The sequence below is a fragment of the Mirounga leonina genome, unplaced genomic scaffold, assembly GCF_011800145.1.
Source record: "Mirounga leonina isolate KUSES-001 unplaced genomic scaffold, KU_Mleo_1.0 Mir_168, whole genome shotgun sequence".
Lineage (NCBI taxonomy): Eukaryota > Metazoa > Chordata > Mammalia > Carnivora > Phocidae > Mirounga > Mirounga leonina.
Window position 1 is genome coordinate 17,278,886 of NW_023270426.1, and position 20,159 is coordinate 17,299,044.

The window sequence follows — 20,159 nt, forward strand, 5'->3', positions numbered from 1 at the left end:
GGAGAGGGGCACCTGGGTGGCTCAGTCGTTAAGCGTCTGCCTTCAGCTCAGGTCATGATCCCAGGACCCTGCTCTGCGGGAATCCCAAGATCCCATTGGGCTCCCTGCTCTGCGGGAAACCTACTTCTCCTTCTCCCGCTCCCCCTGCTTGTGTTCCCTCTCTCGCTGTGTCTCTCTCTGTCAAGTAAATAAATAAAATCTTTAAAAAAAAAAAAAAAGGTTGGAATAGAGATGAATTGTATTAGTGAGCAAAGTCTTTGATGAATGAGAGGAAATGGATGATGACGTAAGTAGATAACAGCAACAAGGAAGGGATAAAGGAGAAGTTCTTACAGGAGTGAAGGGAAGTGATACTGTGAAAGGGTCCAAAGGGAATCAGGTGAATGTTCTCCTTTTCTCTTCTCTCTCTCTCCAGTATGTCCCACAAGCATATTCTTGCTGAGGTTCCTAACCTAAGATCTAAGACCATGAACCCCCAGGAATCACACAGGCCCATGACCAGGTTTAGAAAGTGATCAGTGTCCAGGATGGAGTTCAGGCAGAAGTGGACTATTACCTTGACTTCTAAAAAAAGTACTTAGTCACAGCAAACCTTTGTAATATTTATTGGCAGAATTTGTTTTGTATCTACCTCCTCAAACTTTTCAAACTCATTTCTCATGTAGTAAAATTGTAATCCATATTTGTTCTTATTTTAGCAAAGAACTAGCTTCAGCTGAGCAAAATAAAAATCATATAAATAATGAACTAAAAAGGAAAGAAGAGCAGTTGTCCAGTTATGAAGACAAGCTGTTTGATGTTTGTGGTAGCCAGGATTTTGAAAGTGATTTAGACAGGCTTAAAGAAGAAATTGAAAAATCCTCAAAACAGCGAGGTAAGTTACCTTCTTTATATTATCAAGGTGCTTTGACACTTGAATTTTCACTTATCAATAGCTAATAAGGATGGGAGATTTAAAAATTTGCTTCTGGAGGCAAAGGGCTTAAGTTTCAGTCCCGGTTCTACAGCTTAATGGTTTTGTGACTTTGGGCAAATTATCAAATGATTCCTTTACTTCAGATTCATCTCAGGACATAATTACCTACCACTTAGGGGTGTTAAGAGTAAATGAGATTGGGCGCCTGGGTGGCTCAGTTGGTTAAGCGACTGCCTTCGGCTCAGGTCAAGATCCTGGAGTCCCGGGATCGAGTCCCGCATCGGGCTCCCTGCTCGGCAGGGAGTCTGCTGCTCCCTCTGACCCTCCTCCCTCTCATGCTCTCTGTCTCTCATTCTCTCTCTCGCAAATAAATAAATAAAATCTTTAAAAAAAAAAAAAAGAGTAAATGAGATTATAGGTATAAAGCTCTTAGAACAATTTCTGGTACACAGTATGCTCCCAAAATTTTGTTACACTTTTTGTGTGTTACCAGAAAGTAATTTATACAAATCTGAATGTATCGTACCCTTTCAAAGAATATGTAAATATGAGAGGATTTTTATTTCTTTCATAATATGTTTATAAATGATCCTATATATATGGAAAATGATAGAACCATAATGACAAAACTGTATTTTATCTTTTTCTCACTGGTAATACATTTATTTTCTTAAAATAGCCATGCTGGCTGGAGCCACAGCAGTATACTCCCAATTCATTACTCAGCTAACAGATGAAAACCAATCATGTTGCCCTGTCTGTCAGAGGGTTTTTCAGACAGAAGCTGAATTACAGGAAGTCATCAGTGATTTGCAGTCTAAGCTGCGGCTTGCTCCAGATAAACTGAAGTCAACAGAATCTGAACTAAAGAAAAAAGAAAAACGGCGTGACGAAATGCTGGGACTTGTCCCCGTGAGGTGAGAGTAGGGATTTACTGGTACTGTACATGAACAGCGGCAATGTAAAAGGTGCCCCTCCAGTCCCTGGCATGTGGTGGGTGTTCAGTAATGGGTTGAATGAATAAAAGTTCAAGTCAAGATTCTGAGCCAGTGTGCCCCATCTCGTGTTCTTTATAAGACAAAGCAATTATTGGGGTCCCTGGGTGGCTCAGTCAGTTAGGTGTCTGCCTTCAGCTCAGGTCATGGTCCCAGGGTCCTGGGATTGAGCCCCGCATCGGGCTCCCTGCTCAGCGGGGAGTCTGCTTCTCCCTCTCCTTCTGCCCCTTTCCCCTGCTTGTGTTTGCTCTCTCTCAAGTTAGTAAAAATCTTTAAAAAAAAAATTATTTAAAAGTAAACAAACTTCTTAAACTAGTCACAGGGTAGTTATAATCTTTACTGTTTTCTGTGTGTGCATGTGTGTGTGTGCACGCGTGTGTGTTAATATAATTCCTGAGACTTGGCTTGAGGGCAGAAATTTTGACAGATTGAGAACTGTTTGCTGTTCTGTCACTTTCTAAATTCAAAAGAATTAAAAGTACTAAAAACCTCCCCCAACAGATGAATTTTAAACTCTATTTTTATGTCTTTCCTGCTTTCAAAAAGAATGAATCATCATGATTTCTCTTATTTTTCTCTCACTTATTCAAGAAATCCAAATGATGGTCTGTTTATAAATAAAATCGTCAGAAAGTATATGATGATGCCTTGGGGTCTTCCACAACATAGATCATAAAGCTAGTCACAGAGACCAGTATGACATAATCTTCAAGGAGCGGTCTGAGTAAGGAGACAAGCTCTCAGAATTGAATATTTAGAAAGCTGGGCCTAATAAAGTTCTTAATTGGCTCAGACAAATAAATACATTAGTTAAGAGGAGAGAAGCCAGTTGACTACAGAATGAGAATAAGATTTTGAGACCATAATAGGAGGGGAATGTGAAGCATAGGGAAGTTGGTTCGACTCCGTTAACAATGTAGAGAGAAATGAGAGCACTCTGTGTAAAGGGAAGGAGAGTCTGAGCTGTGCTGCAATAGAAAGGTGATCTAAAGTCGGAGGAACCATTTGGGGAGATGGATTCCCATAAGTTGAGAAGATAGGGCTGTGTTATGTTCAGGCCTAGTTACAACTCTCACTGATAGGGGATTTAATGGAAAACGTGTTTTAAGAAATTAATCTTATGTTAATATATTGAATGGTTAAGACTGAGACAACTCTGGAAGCAGAAAAGCCAGGAGGGTATGTTGTCTAGAAAACTGGGAAGAGGAATTTCAGGAAGAGTCTACAAAGATATGCTTTGTGATAGCCAGCCTCCAAGATGATGCCCAGTGATCCCTGCCTCCTGGTATTCATGCTCCTGTATAGTCTCGCATGTTCCAAGACTGGTCTATGAAACTGGTAAGTTATGACAGAAGTGATAGCAAGATTAGGTTCTGTAAGGCACTACGGCTGCCTGCTCTCCTTTTCTCATCGAATGTGGGTGAAGCCAGCTGCCACGTGAGCCACCCTGTGAAGGGCCCTACTTGACAAGGAACTGAGGCCTTCAACCACATGAGTGAGTACCATTTGGAAACTGATAATGCAGTTGCAGTCAGACCTTCACTGCGGTTATCTCGAGTCTCTCCTAGGCTCAGTGTTCAAGGTGGCTCACTGAAATGATTTGCAGTGACTCTGTTGGCTGGGAGCCCACCTGGGGCTGTCGAACACAGTACCTTAGCATTGCCTGCATGTGTGTCTTGGGATTTTGATAGCATAGTGGTTGGATTTCCAAATGAAGGATCCTAAGAGCAAGAAGTCCAAAAGACAGGCAGTGGAAGCTCCTGGTATCTGAAGGCATAGGCCCAGAAACTGGCATTGTTACTTCTGCTATTGTCTGTTGGTCAGAGGAGTCCTGGAGCTTGCCAGGATTCAGTGAGAGGACACAGACTCCACCTCTCATTGGGAGGAGTGTCAAAGTATTTGTGGCTAACTTTAATCCATACAGTACCCTGGGATCTGGAGTGGCACCTACGTGCCATCCTGGTCACCGTGACACACAAAGTAAGGTAACCTGAAGCTAGAAAAATAAGTGTGTAGTCGGACAGGTAAATCAGTGCCTTGGAAAAAAAATACAGCAGGATAAGGAAGTAGAGAATTAACTGAGGGTTGGTGAGAGGGGAATTGCTATGAAGGTGGCATTTGAGTATAGGCCTGAGAGAAGTAAGGGAGCTAGCCATGCATTTGTCCAGGAGAAGAGTGTTCAGGCAGTACGGAATCCCTGAGGCCAGAGGGAAAAGTGGTTGAAGGTGAGCTCAAAGAGCTAGTGAGGAGCCACATCTGGCTTACCCTCTCTGAGGAAAATATTTTCATTTATTTATTTGACAGAGACACAGTGAGAGAGGGAACACAAGCAGGGGGAGTGGGAGAGGGAGAAGCAGGCTTCCTGCGGAGCAGGGAGCCCGATGCTGGGCTCGATCCCAGGACCCCGGGATCACGACCCGAGCCAAAGGCGGCAGTTGCTTAATGACAGAGCCACCCAGGCGCCTGAAAATATTTTCATTTAAAGGCCAAAGTTCATCAACACTTAATGTAAGACTACCATTGTGAATGAAATCTCAGATTAAAATATACCTGTTTATCATTTTGCTTATTAGTACTGAGTCAGGTTTATTATAACATTTCAGTTAAATAAAAACTCAGTATTTTGCTCCGTTTCTTTGAAAGATTTTTTCAACCAACCATATCTTTGTTGGTTTCTTTTACATAAAATCCCCTTGGAAAGAGAATGCTGTCACAAAAACAGATGAACTGAGTTTGTGAAAATTTTACAAAACAAAATAGAATCCTAATAGATCTCAATAACCCCTTCTTTTGGGAAACATCTTCACTCTTTCTTATACTTATTTTAGCATTTAGCATCTTAGGTAATCATCAGAAAAGAAGGCACCAAAACCCCAGACCACACTGATAAGAGGTTATTTAAAAGTGTACATGTGAAAATGTAAAAATAGGGTTAAAATTGAATGGATACCTATAATTCTCCACAAAGATGTCCCCATTCAAGTGAATGCTTGACTGTCATTAGGCTGTCCTAGCTATGTCACTTTTTAGGCACTGGGAACATACTTTAAGACCAACTGGGCTATGACCACAGGGTTCAGGAAGTAATGTGGGTATGGAACTATTCATAATCTGTATACCTTCATAATTTACTCAGGAAATTTTTTCATCTCAGTGGCATAACAAACTAGGTCTTCTGTCGCCCCAGATCAGTTCAGGTTGGCATTTCTTGGTCATAGTGTGGACTTTTTAAAAAATCGTTAAGTAGTAGCAGTTTGCAAGAGCTAACCCTTGAGTTTCTGGTTTTTCCTTTGACTCCATTAGAAATTAATTTATTGTACTAATTTATAATTAAGAATTTAGAATTTTTCAGAAATCAGGTTGATAGCTTTTTTTTTTTTAAGATTAAATACAAGTTTTATTGTTTCAGAGGTGTCAACAAAAATAGATAGGGAGCCAGTACCTGCCACAGGAATTGTAATCCATTCACAGTAGTAGCAGCAATAAACTGGTTAGCAGCTTTTTTACTATAAACCCATGTAGCATTTGGCTGAGTGGTCTCCTTCCTTCCTTTCCATTATTTGTTTTAACTTTTTATTTTGAAATAATTTTAGACTTACAGAAAAATTACAAAAAGAGTACAGAGAATCCACCTATACCCTTCACCTCACTTTTCTTGATGTTCACAATTTATATAACCATAAATAAGTTATCAAAATCAAGAAATTAACATTTGTGTGTCTCTGTTAACTACAAAGCATATTAGAATTTCAGCAGTCCTTCCATTAATGTTTTTGTTTCAGGACCCAACCCAGGATCCCACATGGCAACTAGTTGTTATTTCTCCTTAGGTTCCTGCAGTCTTCAGCTCTTCAGAGTCTTTGTCTTTCATGATCTTGACACTTCTGGTCAGTATAGTCAGTTAATTTATAGAAAATCTCTCAGTTTGGCAAACATCACAGTAATACAGTAGTCCCTCTTATCTGTGCTTTCCGTCTCTACTGTTTCTGGTACCTGAGGTCAACTGTGGTCCAGAAGCAGATGATCCTCCTGACCTGTCATTATGTTAACAGTAGCCCAACTTGAAGTCACAAGGCCTACGTCATTGTCCTCACTTCTTATCATCACATAGGCGTTTTATCATATAACATTACCTTAAGAGAGAGGGAGGCCTCGTACAGTACAAAAGATATTTTTTAAAATTTTATTTATTTCAGAGAGAGAGAGAGTGTGCACACTTGAATGAGGGTAGGGGCAGAGGGAGAGAATCTCAAGCAGACTCCCCACTAGCACAGACCCTGACTCAGGGTTCGATCCCATGACCCATGAGATCATGACCTGAACCGAAATCACCAGTCGGACACTGCACCAACTAAGCCAGTCAGGTGCCCCTGTACAATAAGATGTTGTGAGAGAGACCATATTCACATAACTTTTATTACAGTATATTGTCATTGTTTAATTATTAGTATTGTTAATCTCTGTGCCTAATTTATAAACTCTATCACAGATATGCCTATAGGAAAAAATGGTATATGTAAGGTTTGGTACTATCCATGGTACTATCCATGATTTCAAGCATCCACTGGGTGTCTTGGAATATATCCCCTGGGGATCGGCATGGCAGCGGGGATACTGAATTGGATACTGAAATCGGCAAAAGTTTGAGGAGAAGCAAGATACTGACATAGTCCCAATATATTTCTCCTAAGATCATTATTAATTATAAAGACAAAAATAGTAACTTTATAGTGGATAAAACTGGCTGACACCATGTTAACCAAGTGAGTAAGATTAACATCTCCAGTAATAAAATATAATGACATCATGTGCCCATTGATATGATGCCCTGAGAAGGATACAATCACTTATGATACTTTTGCCAAAAATGCATAACCTCCGTTTCATGATAAGAAAACATTAGAGAGTTTATTTTTAATTGTGTGTTCTCTGTTTAGGCAAAGCATAATTGATTTGAAGGAGAAGGAAATACCAGAATTAAGAAACAAACTGCAGAATGTCAATAGAGACATACAGCGCTTAAAGAATGACATAGAGGAACAGGAAACACTCTTGGGCACAATAATGCCTGAAGAAGACAGTGCTAAAGTCTGCCTGACGGATGTTACAATTATGGAGAGGTTCCAGGTAAGTTTATTATACTTGAAGGCCAAATAAAACTTGTTTCATGGTGGTTTGAATGTGAAATGTGCGAGTGTTAAAAACAGACAGATAGTATACAGGTATGGGTTGAGTTTAGAGTTCCCGGTCCTGAATTGCAGATAATCTGAGGGGAGTACTGCTTAGTTTACGTTTCTGGTTTTGGATTGTTTATTCATAAATACGAGAATTAAGAAATGTCCTGTTTGTTTTCATTTTTAGTTGGTTTCCTTTTGTTTATATATTTAAATTATTAAAATTCATTTTATTCTTTTTTTTTTTTTTTTAAGATTTTATTTATGTATTAGAGAGCGAGAGAGAGAGAAACAGCATGAGAGGGGAGAAGGTCAGAGGGAGAAGCAGGCTCACCGCTGAGCTGGGAGCCCGATGCGGGACTTGATCCCAGGACTCCAGGATCATGACCTGAGCCGAAGGCAGTCGCTTAACCAACTGAGCCACCCAGGCGCCCCATTTTATTCTTTTAAACTTTGTTAAAATTAAATCTGAAATCAGTTACAAATTCAGATTTTAAAATAATAGTTTTAAAGATACTGAATAATGATAATGTAGTAAGTTTGTTAAAGGAAATAACTTTGGGGCGCCTGGGTGGCTCAGTTGGTTGGGCGACTGCCTTCCGCTCATGTCATGATCCTGGAGTCCCTGGATCGAGTCCCGCATCGGGCTCCCTGCTCGGCAGGGAGTCTGCTTCTCCCTCTGACCCTCCCCCCTCTCATGTGCTCTCTCTCAAATAAATAAATAAAATCTTTAAAAAAAAAAAAAAAAGAAATAACTTTGTTTTATTCTTAAGATGGAACTTAAAGATGTTGAAAGAAAAATTGCACAACAAGCAGCTAAACTGCAAGGACTAGATTTGGATAGAACTGTTCAACAAGTAAACCAGGAAAAACAAGAAAAGCAACACAAATTAGATACAGGTAATATAGTCTGTTTCTTCATGTACCCATAAAGACTTCAACATCCCAGCATATGCTTTTTATCATAAATTTTATATCTGTTATGTGGACAAGGAACTGTCTTTCTTCCAGTTCATAGTATATTCACCCTCTTTTCTCAAAGCCTCACTTGTTTCCTTGCTTTGCACAAAAGATTTGGAACTATGGGAGATTTTGAATGATGGATATCTGATGAGCTCTACTTTTTCTTAGTCATAACTACCCTATGGTCCATGAGTGGCCAGGAGGGGTTCTGTAGCACTTTTCTTGCAGTGGGTGGGACCCATGGAAGCTGAGCCTTTGTGAATTCCATAGAGCTATAAAAATGGAAGCTAGCTGTCCGTAGTATTTTCTGTATCCTTACTTTAGTCACTGTGTGAATGTTTTTGTGTAGTTTCCAGTAAGATGGAATTGAATCGTAAGCTTATACAGGACCAGCAGGAACAGATTCAACACCTAAAAAGTACAACAAATGAACTTAAATCAGAGAAACTTCAGATATCTACTAATTTACAACGTCGTCAGCAGCTAGAGGAGCAGACTGTGGAATTATCCACTGAAGTTCAGTCCTTATTCAGAGAGATAAAGGTAAGAAGATTCATACAAAACTGTTTGTTTTGTTTTTTTTTAATTAAATGGGCTCCGTGCTCAACGTGGGCTTGAACTCACGACCCTGAGATCATGTGTCTCATGCTCTACTGACTGAGTCAGCCAGGAGCCCCACATACCTGTTTTTTAAGTTAGTTCAAATATGTGAAATGCTCTTTATTGGTGTAGTGACTAAAACTATGGTTATTGTGAGAATTAAATAAAAAATAGTATAATTTTTTTTGGTGGTTCCTGTGTTGACCAAACTTGTACTAATAGGTAAAGGGTCTGAGAAGATTTTGGCTGTAATAAGGAAGAATTGGCTGCTTGGTTAATTAGTGAACTTCCTGTTACTGGGGGTGGTCAGGTGACTGGTTAACTACCTATAAGGAGTCCTGTTTATATGGGATATTGGTCTCACCTGCAGATCCTGTATCCATGGAAGATACTGCCTCTCAGTCTTAGCACTTTTCCTGTTTGATTCCAGGTGTAGTCTCAGAATCCTTCCCACTGTAGTAAGCAGGCTTTGAGTTACTACCTGGAATGGAAACCATTTGGCATCCCTCATCTAGATTAATCACATCTAAGACCAAATCAAATTTTTGAACAGTTTTAGAAATAAAAGTCTTACCTAGCTTTTCATCATTACAAACATTCAGTGAGCACTAAGTATATTACTGAATCTGTCATTAATTACTGTAAATGTTACAGAAGTATTTAGAGTATGATATAAAATAGTAGTATCTTACATTTGTGTAATTTTTTTTACTCTTTATGAAGCCCTTGGACATTAAACAGTTCAGTGTCTCAGTAACCCTGTTGAGGTAGGTGATTTAGTCCCCTTTTTATAAAAAAGAGATTGAGACAGATGCTTCATGTCTTATCCAAGGTCATGCAGCTAGTAGGAGGCAGGGTTTATTTTCAGGTAGCTCTTCAATGTCTATTACATTTGACTTCCTACCACACCATACCTTTTCTCAATATGAATACAAAAATACATCTGCCCTGAAGTAATACTAAGGAATTGTTTCTTCTTTTATGGGTTCGTTAAATAGTCATTATCTTAGCTTGAGTATCATTGTTTTCTACAGTGGTAATCGTGTAATTATGCTATAGAGATGTTATAAGGCTGAACAATGTAGACTCCTGATTAGTAAAATAGTTTGTCATTCAAAGCCCCTTTCCTTCCAAAATAGGTGTGGACACACCAACATCAATGTACCAATATGTTTTTATACCATAAAATATGTACTACTTAGCCCTTAGCAAACTAAGCTTAGGGACAAAAGTGTCCTGTATCAAAAGTCATATTCCCGTCTGTAAAAGAGAGGCCTGAACTGAACCTCTTCTTTGGTCACACAGAGCTGACGTGTGCCCCTACAAACTCATAAAAACTTATACCTGAAGCCACATGCTCATATAATTGGGGGCACATGGCCTGGATTAGGAACCAAGTTAGTGGTAATGCCGTATAGCATAGAGGTTAAGAGAAAGACTCTGGAGTTGGACAAGATTTGGATACCGGATCCTTCATTTACTACTGGCTGTTGTGACCCCAAATAAACTAGTCTGAAATAGGGATGAAAATAATGGTAGGGCTCCTCATAGGGTTGTTGGAAAAAGCAGATGAGTTAATTTTTAAAGCCTGACACATAGAAAGTGCTTTTATTATGACTATAAAATCTGACACCTGAAATAAGATAATGGAATATAAGGCACTATGTTTTGTATTTTTAGGATGCTAAAGAGCAGTTAAGCCCTTTGGAAACAACATTGGAGAAGTTCCAGCAGGAAAAAGAAGAATTAATCAACAAAAAAAATAAAAGCAACAAAATAGCCCAGGATAAAGTAAGATTTCATTTATATTTTTATTATCAAATACATATATTAAACTTAATGTTCAGAGAACCATGTTGGACCCTAGTATTTCATATGAAATTAAAAACATGGTAAGGTAAATAGTATTTGCAGATTTGTGACATATTAGACATTAAAAATTCTTGTTAGAATAAAGATTAATTGCAACGACGTGATGGAACTAGAGGGTATTATGCTAAGCGAAATAAGTCAATCAGAGAAAGACAATTATCATATGATCTCAATATGTGGGATTTAAGAAACAAGGCAGAGGATCGTAGGGAAAGAGAGGAAAAAATGAAACAAGACGAAACCAGAGAGGGAGACAAACTGTAAGAGACTCTTAATCTCAGGAAACAAAATGAGGGTTGTTGGAGTGGAGGGTCGGAGGGATGGGGTGGGGTGGCTGGGTGATGGACATTGGGGAGGGTATGTGCTATGGTGAGTGCTGTGAACTATGTAAGACTGATGAATCTCAGATCTGTACCCATGAAACAAATAATACGTTATATGTTAACGTAAACAATTAATTGTTTTGTTAAAAAAAGAATAAAGATTAAAATTATTTTGCTTCTTAATCTAAAATAGAAGTTGAGAAGAGAGACTATTTAATCTGGTCCCATAGATGATACAGGGAATTTCTCAGATTATAAAATTTGGTGGTGTTGGAAAGTGGAACCCAAGGCTCCAACTTCCAAGCCACTGTTCCACTGTGCTTGCCTATTAAGTTTTTGTTACCTTGATATGTATTTCCTTGGCTATAAATCTTCTTAAATGCCCTGGTCCCAACCAATGTATAAACATTAGAATTATATTTTCCCACAGATGAATGATATCAAAGAAAAGGTTAAAAATATTCATGGTTATATGAAAGACATTGAGAATTATATTCAGGATGGGAAAGATGACTATTAGAAGGTAATTTAAAATTTAAAATTATTTATTTGTTTATACTTTTATTTCTTGTGCTTAAAGAATATTCTTTTTTGTAGCAAAAAGAAAATGAACTTAATAAAGTAATAGCTCAACTAAGTGAATGCGAGAGACACAAAGAAAATATAAATAAAGAAATGGGAATCATGAGACAAGATATTGATACACAGAAGGTAGGTCTTTTTTGCTAGTGGCTTATGATATCATACCAATAACATTCTTCTGTTTATGTTTTAATTTCTACTTTTGTTTTCAATAGATCCGTTGAGTAGAAATGCACACAGTAGAGAAAAGCAATTCTAATAACATAGCCTTTTCTTCCTTTTTTCCAATTTTATTTTTAATAAAAGACCCATTTGGTAAAAGTATAAACATAAAAGGTTTTATTTATTTATTTAGTTTAGAGAGAGCGTGAGCAGGGTAGAGGGGGAGAGAGAATCTTAAGCAGGCTCCATGTCCAGCATGGAGCCCAGTGCAGGGCTTGAGCTCATGCACCTGAGATTATGACCTGAGCCAAAACCAAGAGTCAGACACTTAACTGACTGAGCCACCCAGGCACCCCAAAGCTAATTTTAAATATAAATATTTAAACAAAAAGAGTTTAAATTAAAATTCTCTCTCCCCTTCTGCCTATTCTCAGCTCACTCCTAGATGTCATTACTGTTAACAGTTTTTTGTTTGTTCTTAAAGAAGTTTCTTACTCATATCAGCAGGTAGATGGATCAATAATATATCTGTGTGTATGTGTATATTTACTTTTATGTATGAGATCATACTATTCATATTCTGCACCTTGCTTTTTTCACTTAATGCAATTTGATCTTACATATCAAGTCAACTCACAGATCCACCATTTTTTTTTAATAATTTTGTATACTTATATTAAGAGTTCATGACTTTTTTTTTTTAAGATTTTATTGATTTATTTGACAGAGAGCACAGGCAGGGGGAGCAGTAGAGGAAGAGGGAGAAGAAGGCTCTCCGCTGAGCAGGGAGCCTGATGCGGGGCTTGATCCCAGGACCCTTGGATCATGACCTGAGCTGAAGGCAGATGCTTAACTGACTGAGCAACCTAGGCATCCCCACCATATTCTTTTTAATGATCACGAAATACTCCGTTTTGTGGGTGTGCCACAAGTTGATCACTTTTTTCTTACTGCAAATGGTGGCAATGAATATCCTACATATATTTCTATTTTTTTCTCACTTTCTTTTCTTTCTTAATGTAAGATAAATTCACACAAAACAAGGATGGAAGTATAATAATCATAAAAGTTGTAAGTACGGTATCTATATATTTCCAGTCATTTTCCCGTTGATTCCTATATCATTTTCCCTATTAAGGAAATTAATTTCTACCATTATAATTAAAATCACATTGAGAAATTATCTTCATCATTCCTTTACACCATTTCTCTATTCCTGCTGTTATTAACAAAATTTGCTATATGAACACTTTAATCATTTGGTCATAAATGCTGATTTAAAATCTGTTTGTAAGATTACCCATATCAGCTGTCTGCAGGGCCCCTGGCCATAGTGCCAGGTATTTCAAATATATGAATATTAGAAGTAAATTTCTGCCATCTAGGGGTGCCTGGCTGGCTCAGTTGGTGGAGCATGTGGGTCTCGAGTTCGGGATTGTGAGTTCAAGCCCCATGATGGGTGTAGAGATTATTTACGAATAAAAAAATCTTTTTTTTTTTAAGATTTTTATTTATTTATTTTAACATTTATTTGAGAGAGAGTGCACATGAGTAGGAGGGGCAGAGGGAGAGAAGATCTCAAGCAGACTCCACAATGAGCGTGGAGCCCACTGCAGGGCTCAATCTCACGACCCTGAGGTCACGCTTGACCTGAGCCGAAATCATGAGTCAGACATTTAACCGACTGTGCCACCCAGGCACCCCAAGTTCTTTTTTTTTTTTTAAGTTATCTCTACACCCAACATGGGGCTCAAACTCATAATCCCGAGATTAAGAGTCACCTGCTCCACTGACTGAGCCAGCCAGGTGCCCCTAAAAAATAAAATCTTAAGAAAAAAATCTCTGCCATCTAATAAATGCTGAGTGACTGTAAATTTATGGTGGCATATAACGAGATAGTTATTCCTCACTTATATGTGGGTTGCCTATTTAAAATCACAGTCTGTAAATCATTAATGTCTCTCCATGTATAAACATACACAGAGATCATTAAGATTTACCCATCTGTGACCCTTTACTAGTTGATGGTCTAAACTTCGTGGATCTGAATGTATTAGTTTACTTTTGTAATCTGCCTTGTTCTAGAAATTATTTAATAAGTTGTATACATAGAGCAATGCCAAATAACATTTTAATTTAGTGGGAAAATGAGACAATATGAAAATAAGGATAAGGTAAAACCAGGAGAGTAGTAAGTATATAAAATGTAGCCCATGAAATGTGACACACTTGCCAAGGATTCTAGTAGTCACATGAAGATAGGAAGTCACAATTAGTTAAGATTTACATTGTCTCAGAGCTGAAAGGAAACCAGTTACACATATTAAAGACCAGAGAAAAATGTTTCCTGTAGACATTCTTGGAAAGGAGGACACTGTAGATTAATAACACTATGTCTTTAACAAACCTCATGGGGCTTTTTCTTCTCTCCCCCCCCCCCCCCCCTGTGTTTCAGCATCTTTTTTTTATCTTCCCTTACTGAGGGTCTTCAGCAGGTCGTGTGATTGAAGCCTAAAATAAATGTTGGGGTGTTTTGGGGAGCAGAGGTTAGCTAGAGGTACCCATCAGAATCACCTGGGTTTACCACTCCTAGGTATACAACCAAGAAAATTTTAAACATGTTCACATAAAAACTTGTACAAGAGTATTCATAGCAGCATTATTCACATTAGTTAAAATATGGGAACAACCCATATGGTTATCAACTGATGAATGGATCAGTGTGGTATATCCATTATGTATTAGGTTCTCCAGAGCAACAGAACCCAACAGGATATATACACATACACAAATTTATATAAAGAAGTTTATTATAAGGAATTGGCTCACATGATTATGGAGGCTGAGCACTCCCGGGATCTGTAGTTGGCAAGATGGAGACTCAGGGGATCTGATGGTGTAGTTCTAGTCTGAGTTTCAAGGTCTGAGAACTAGGAGACCGAGGTTTCAGTTCAAGTCCAAAGGCAGGAAAAGACGACTGTTCAGCTCCTACATTCAGGCAGGAGCAGTTACCTTTTACTCGGTGTTTTTCTATTCGGGTTGCCGTCAGTTGTTTTATGAGGCTCACCTACATTAGGGAGGGCAGCCTGTTTTAGTCATTCTCCCAAATCAGATGTTAGTTTTATTCAGAAATACCCTCCAGGACACACACAGAATAATGTTCAACCAAATGTCTGGGCACACTGTGGCCCATCTGAGTTGACGTGTAACATTAACCATCACATCGTAAAAGGGAATATTATTATACAGCCATGAAAAGGAGTGAAATAGTAGTATATACTACAACATGGCTAAACCTTGAAAACATGCTACGTGATGAAAGAATCCAATCACAAATGACCACATACTGTATGATTCGATTTATATGAAATGTGAATATCCAAAGGGACAAAAAGCAAATTAGTGTTGCCAGGGGTTAAGGGAAGGAGAGAGAAAGGGAATAGATTGACTGCTGATGTGTACTTGGTTTGTTTTGGGGGTGTTAAATGTTCTGGGATCAGTGGTGATGGTTGCACAACCTGTGAATATACTAACCTCTGAATTACACACTTTAAAATGGTGAACTTTATGGTATATGAATTACTTCTCAATTAAAATCACCTGGGCTATTAAAAATATACATGTTTATGTCTCCATTACAGGCCAATAAGTCAGAATCTCTGGGGCAAGGGCAGAAGCAACTATGCCTTGTTAAAGTTCCCCAGGGGTTCTGATGTAACAGTCACTGAGCCAGAGCATTGCAGAACTTTCAGGCCATCCTCTGTAATTAATGGCATTTTTCCCAGCTAGACTTCGTAGATCTTGAACTGCAGTCAATTCAGTGTGCTACTCCATCACAGTTACCTAGAATGCAGCTAATTTTTAGGTTTGCTTTAGGTACCCCACTGTGTACGTTAACTGTCATCTGAGCTAAATATTTTGAGCCTAACAGTACCTTCTTTACATGCTTGAGCTCTACTAAATTTAGTCCACAGAATAAGAAATTTGGAAGTTAAATAATCTCCTTCATTTTTTAGATGAAAGGAACTGGAGGTGACCTGCCTTGCCTGAGGTCACAAAAGTAGTGAGTAACAGAAGTAGAACTTGACGTAACATTGCCAGATTGCTAGTATTACATACAGAAAAACAATTCTGTTGTATTTTAATTGTATCTGGCTTTCTTTCTTCTTTCTCTGAACTTTGTATTTTGTAGACTATAATTGGAATTCTCACTGCTTAAAATACAAGGACAGATTTGATCCAAAAAGCATTTCACTATCAATTACTGAGCTAGGCACTGTGTTGATTACTTTACACACAGGCTCACTCATTTAATCTTCACATCAGCATTATATGACAGGTGGTATTATCATCACCATTTATACAAGTAACAGGCTCAGAATTTAAGCTAATTTGCCCAAAGTCATCAAATTTGAAAGTTGTAATGCTGGGCACCTGGGTGGCTCAAGTCGGTTAAGCGACTGCCTTCGGCTCAGGTCATGATCCTGGAGTCCCGGGATCGAGTCCCCATTGGGCTTCCTGCTCGGCAGGGAGCCTGCTTCTCCCTCTGACCCTCCCCCCTCTCGTGTGCTCTCTCTCTCTCATTCTCTCTCTCAAATAAATAAATAAAATCTTAAAAAAAAAAAAATGTTGTAATGCTGAGATTTAAGCCTAAGTGTACCTAACTTAAAACCCTGTGCTGTTTAACTACTGTGCTGTGTACTGTCTTTCAAAATTATCGTTAAGAGCAACTAGAAGCTGACCAAAAAAAAAAAAGAAAGAAAGAAATGCCTAGTTTCTGTGCCTAATAAGGAAGAAGCCCAAGTGGGGTCTCCTAGGGAAGACTTTTTGAGAGTGACAACAGCTGCAGTGATACATTAGGTTGCCTGGCAACAAAAGGACATTTACAACCATACCATTTCCGTTACTTTTAACTGCTTATAGGAATGCCCTTTGATAGATGTGTTGTATGTATTTGTATTACTATTTGCAGGAAAACTGAAAGTGACCTTAATGACAGCTTAAAAACAAAAACAAAAACACCTCAAAATGGTGATGCATAGATGGGCAAGATTAAGCGTGTGACAGAAGTGCTTGGCTTCCCTTCTTCTGACCCACCTCCCAAATCCTTACTCCTTAGTAAGTCCTGTGCCGTTTCTGTTGGCAGCAAGATTCTGCCAAAGGTCTTCCCCTCCCTCCCACTTCCCATAACACTGGGTTTATTTCAGTTGGAAGGGTTATTACAGGAGGGTCCTAGCCTCCTCTTTGAGAAGTCTGGACTCTGAACTTGGGAAGAGTTTTCTGTATTCAGACTTTTATGAGCCAAATCTATTTCTGCGGGTAATTATTTTTTCTACATTCCGAAGAGTCAGCTTATAAACTGTTTCCTATTTGGTTCTTGACAACATAGTTCATAATCACCAGGAAGGTTACTGAAATAATTCTGTTGGTGTTGGTGCTGCTGCGTGATTGGGTCTCTTTTAAGGACAGACCTACTCAGAACCAGTCAACTTCTTATATTTTCAGTTCAGTTCAATGCCCAGGGAAAGTGTCATCAGGTATGTAGATATGTACTATCTTTGTGAAACTTCTGCCTTGTGACTATCATTTGTCAACTTGTCAACTTGAAGGTAAAGATCTTATCTAACATACCTAACAGTATCTCAGCCTTGGCAAATGTTAAGAGATAAATACAGGGGTGCCTGGGTGGCTCAGTCGTTAAGCGTCTGCCTTCAGCTCAGGTCATGATCCCAGGGTCCTGGGATCGAGCCCCGCATCGGGCTCCCTGCTCTGCGGGAAGCCTGCTTCTCCCTCTCCCACTCCCCCTGCTTGTGTTCCCTCTCTCGCTGTGTCTCTCTCTGTCAAATAAATAAATAAAATCTTAAAAAAAAAAAGATAAATACAACTAGGAAAAAAAAGTGAGTTGAGACTTTGATAGTCTGTTGCTCTCTTGTGACCTTTTACATAAGGTAAGCTTTATTGTGGGGTTCCTATGCAAGATGATCCCAATGGGGTATAGCCTTTAGTTATATTCTTTTATTTCATCATTTAAATATCTGTTTTGTGCATTTATGGGCTGTCCAGATTATTCCAAGCCTCACCCTGGCTTCTCCCTCTTTTGAGTTTAACCTGATTCTAAGTGAAGGCAGAATCAGTACTACCTTTCAGCAATTGTGTACTATGAATCACATGTTGGTAACTTGATTATTTTTGTTAACCAATTTAATATTATTTAGATACAAGAGAGATGGCTACAGGATAACCTTACTTTAAGAAAAAGAAATGAGGAACTAAAAGAAGTTGAAGAAGAAAGAAAACAGCATTTGAAGGAAATGGGTCAAATGCAGGTTTTACAAATGAAGAAGTATGTTTTTAAAAGCAGTCTTTAGTTTAAATAAAGTCTTTTTATTGAATTGTGAAGAATATTCAGTACGTATTTTTAAAAAAGAATCTTAGCATAAATGTCCCGTGAGACTTACAGGAAGGTGGACAGAGTTTTTATTCAACCATATGTCATGCTTTACGAATTGAATTACTGAAGAAGTGATAGAGAATTTGTAGTCCTACTGCATTGATGGGCAGGATTAAATACGCAAAGTCCCAGATTTCTGCTAACCTGCTTCACAAGATAATGGTATCAAGCATAAAGAGCACATATGGCCTGTGGACCAAGCCTGTGTCCCAGCTCATACAATCTCTAATACTGCCAGTGGACTTATTGCCAAAGTGATCTGTCATTGGAGACCCATTGTAGATGGTCCCAGTCGTAATTGCAGGCCAACCAGAGCTGCTTTTTTTTTTTTTTTTTTTTTTTTTGGTAGGTTAGTCTGTTGCTTCTTTCATCTAGTTTTCTTGATACTTACTTTAGTTGCTACCTTTCTGCTAGAGCAGAAATGATTTTGTTCTTGCCTTGTGTGCCTTAGAGTTGCCTTAGGAATTCTCTAAGGAACTGGTCAATGCTAAGGCACTAGACTGGTATAAAAGGCTGTACTAGCCAAATAGATTTTTGAACCACCGTAGCTAAATATAGGCCATTCGTTCAGCCACTTCTTACAGATTTTTCATTTGTTTTCTTGACTTGACTTTAAATCTGAATCAAAGAATACCTAAGTTTTTTTAAAAGATGTGGTAATGAAATTTTAATTTACTTTATAAAACCTAACAAATGGTTTAATCTTATGTTATTGTAAGTACTCTTGATTTAGCTGTTTTAAAATATCTTTCATATATTGAAGAAATCAGACTTTATAACTGAAAGAGCTTTTCATCTTCAGTCTCATTTCTAAAGCATTAGGACATTGAGATCCAGAAAAAAATCCACAGGAAGTTACGACAAAAGCCTGAAATGTGACCTAGATATCCTAGCTGCCAAGCCTCAGCTCTTTAACATTGTAATGTTAGTGCTCTCAGTGGGAAGTTGAAAGAGTGAAGCTTTTAGAAGATACAATTGAAACAACTTATTCTTTGCTACTGAAGACCAAAACCAGATATTTTTAAATTTCTTCTATGTTTGGTACATTACAATGATTTTTTATATTCATTCAGACTACTAAGTACAACTCCTCTTTTCCAAATCTGTCTTCAACTAGAATGCAACAGAAATGTCAGCAAAACAGATAATAAGGCCAGTTCTGTATGGATATCCATAAACTGCGGAGCATTGCTTAATAAGAGGGTGCTTAATAAGTAATTGTTAAGTGAATAAGATTCTTAAAGCACACAAATCTGTATTATCTCCCTAGTTACCAGAAAAGTTTGTGTATTTTACTTTTTTTGGTCATTATTATGCTTATACTTGTGCAAGTGAAATTTTGTTTTCGTAGAGTACAAACCTTTACTAAGTATTAACACAGAAACTAGTAGTTTGAGATGAAATTGTATTTTGTCTTTGATGTATTGTGAACAGAATGATGACACCTATTAGTAACTTCTCAACGTTGGTAATTGTGCATTCTCAGTTCACAATCAGAATTTTGTGAATTTGTAATTTAATCACCAAGAGTACTTTTTTTAGGTTAGTGTCTAAAAGTGAGGACCACCTTGCTCAGTGTTCATGTGTTATGAGAGTTCCTTGTTCAGCACACAGAAATCAGCTGTTCACAAATCTGGATGCTTCAGAGATTTGGGAAGCAAGAAATTTTTCTTTAGTACTAAAGCCTTAAATAAAAAGCAAGGAGAGACTTATTGTATATCTAGAGAGATCTGGGCTTTTCCACTTCAGGCTGCTAAAAGCTAAAAATGGTCCTTAATTGTCATGTTTACCTTTTATAGTGAACATCAGAAGTTGGAAGAAAAAATAGACAGTATAAAAAGAAATCACAGTTTGGCAATAGGGCGACAGAGAGGCTATGAGGAAGAAATTACTCATTTTAAGAGAGAACTTCGAGAACCTCAATTTCGGGATGCGGAGGAAAAGTACAGGGAAATGATGATTGTTATGAGAACAACAGAGCTTGTGAACAAGGATCTGGACATTTATTATAAGACCCTTGATCAGTAAGTATTGGACTGGGGATTTGGTTCCCACTGCAGTCAGTATCAACTAGCATATTTTAGTCATGTTTTCCTCTTTTTTCTTTTTTAGTTTTTAAAT

General features: G+C 38.1%; 1 protein-coding gene across 1 annotated transcript in view; it reads left to right on the top strand.

Annotated features, from left to right (window-relative positions):
• RAD50 (RAD50 double strand break repair protein) overlaps window positions 1–20,159 on the top strand; it is an 84,596-nt gene that overhangs the window by 43,321 nt on the left and 21,116 nt on the right. The window contains 10 exon segments of the mRNA XM_035014102.1: window positions 699–874; window positions 1,596–1,833; window positions 6,849–7,038; window positions 7,859–7,985; window positions 8,398–8,591; window positions 10,329–10,439; window positions 11,274–11,366; window positions 11,441–11,554; window positions 17,803–17,930; window positions 19,838–20,062. Coding sequence (XP_034869993.1) covers window positions 699–874; window positions 1,596–1,833; window positions 6,849–7,038; window positions 7,859–7,985; window positions 8,398–8,591; window positions 10,329–10,439; window positions 11,274–11,366; window positions 11,441–11,554; window positions 17,803–17,930; window positions 19,838–20,062 — 1,596 coding nt within the window.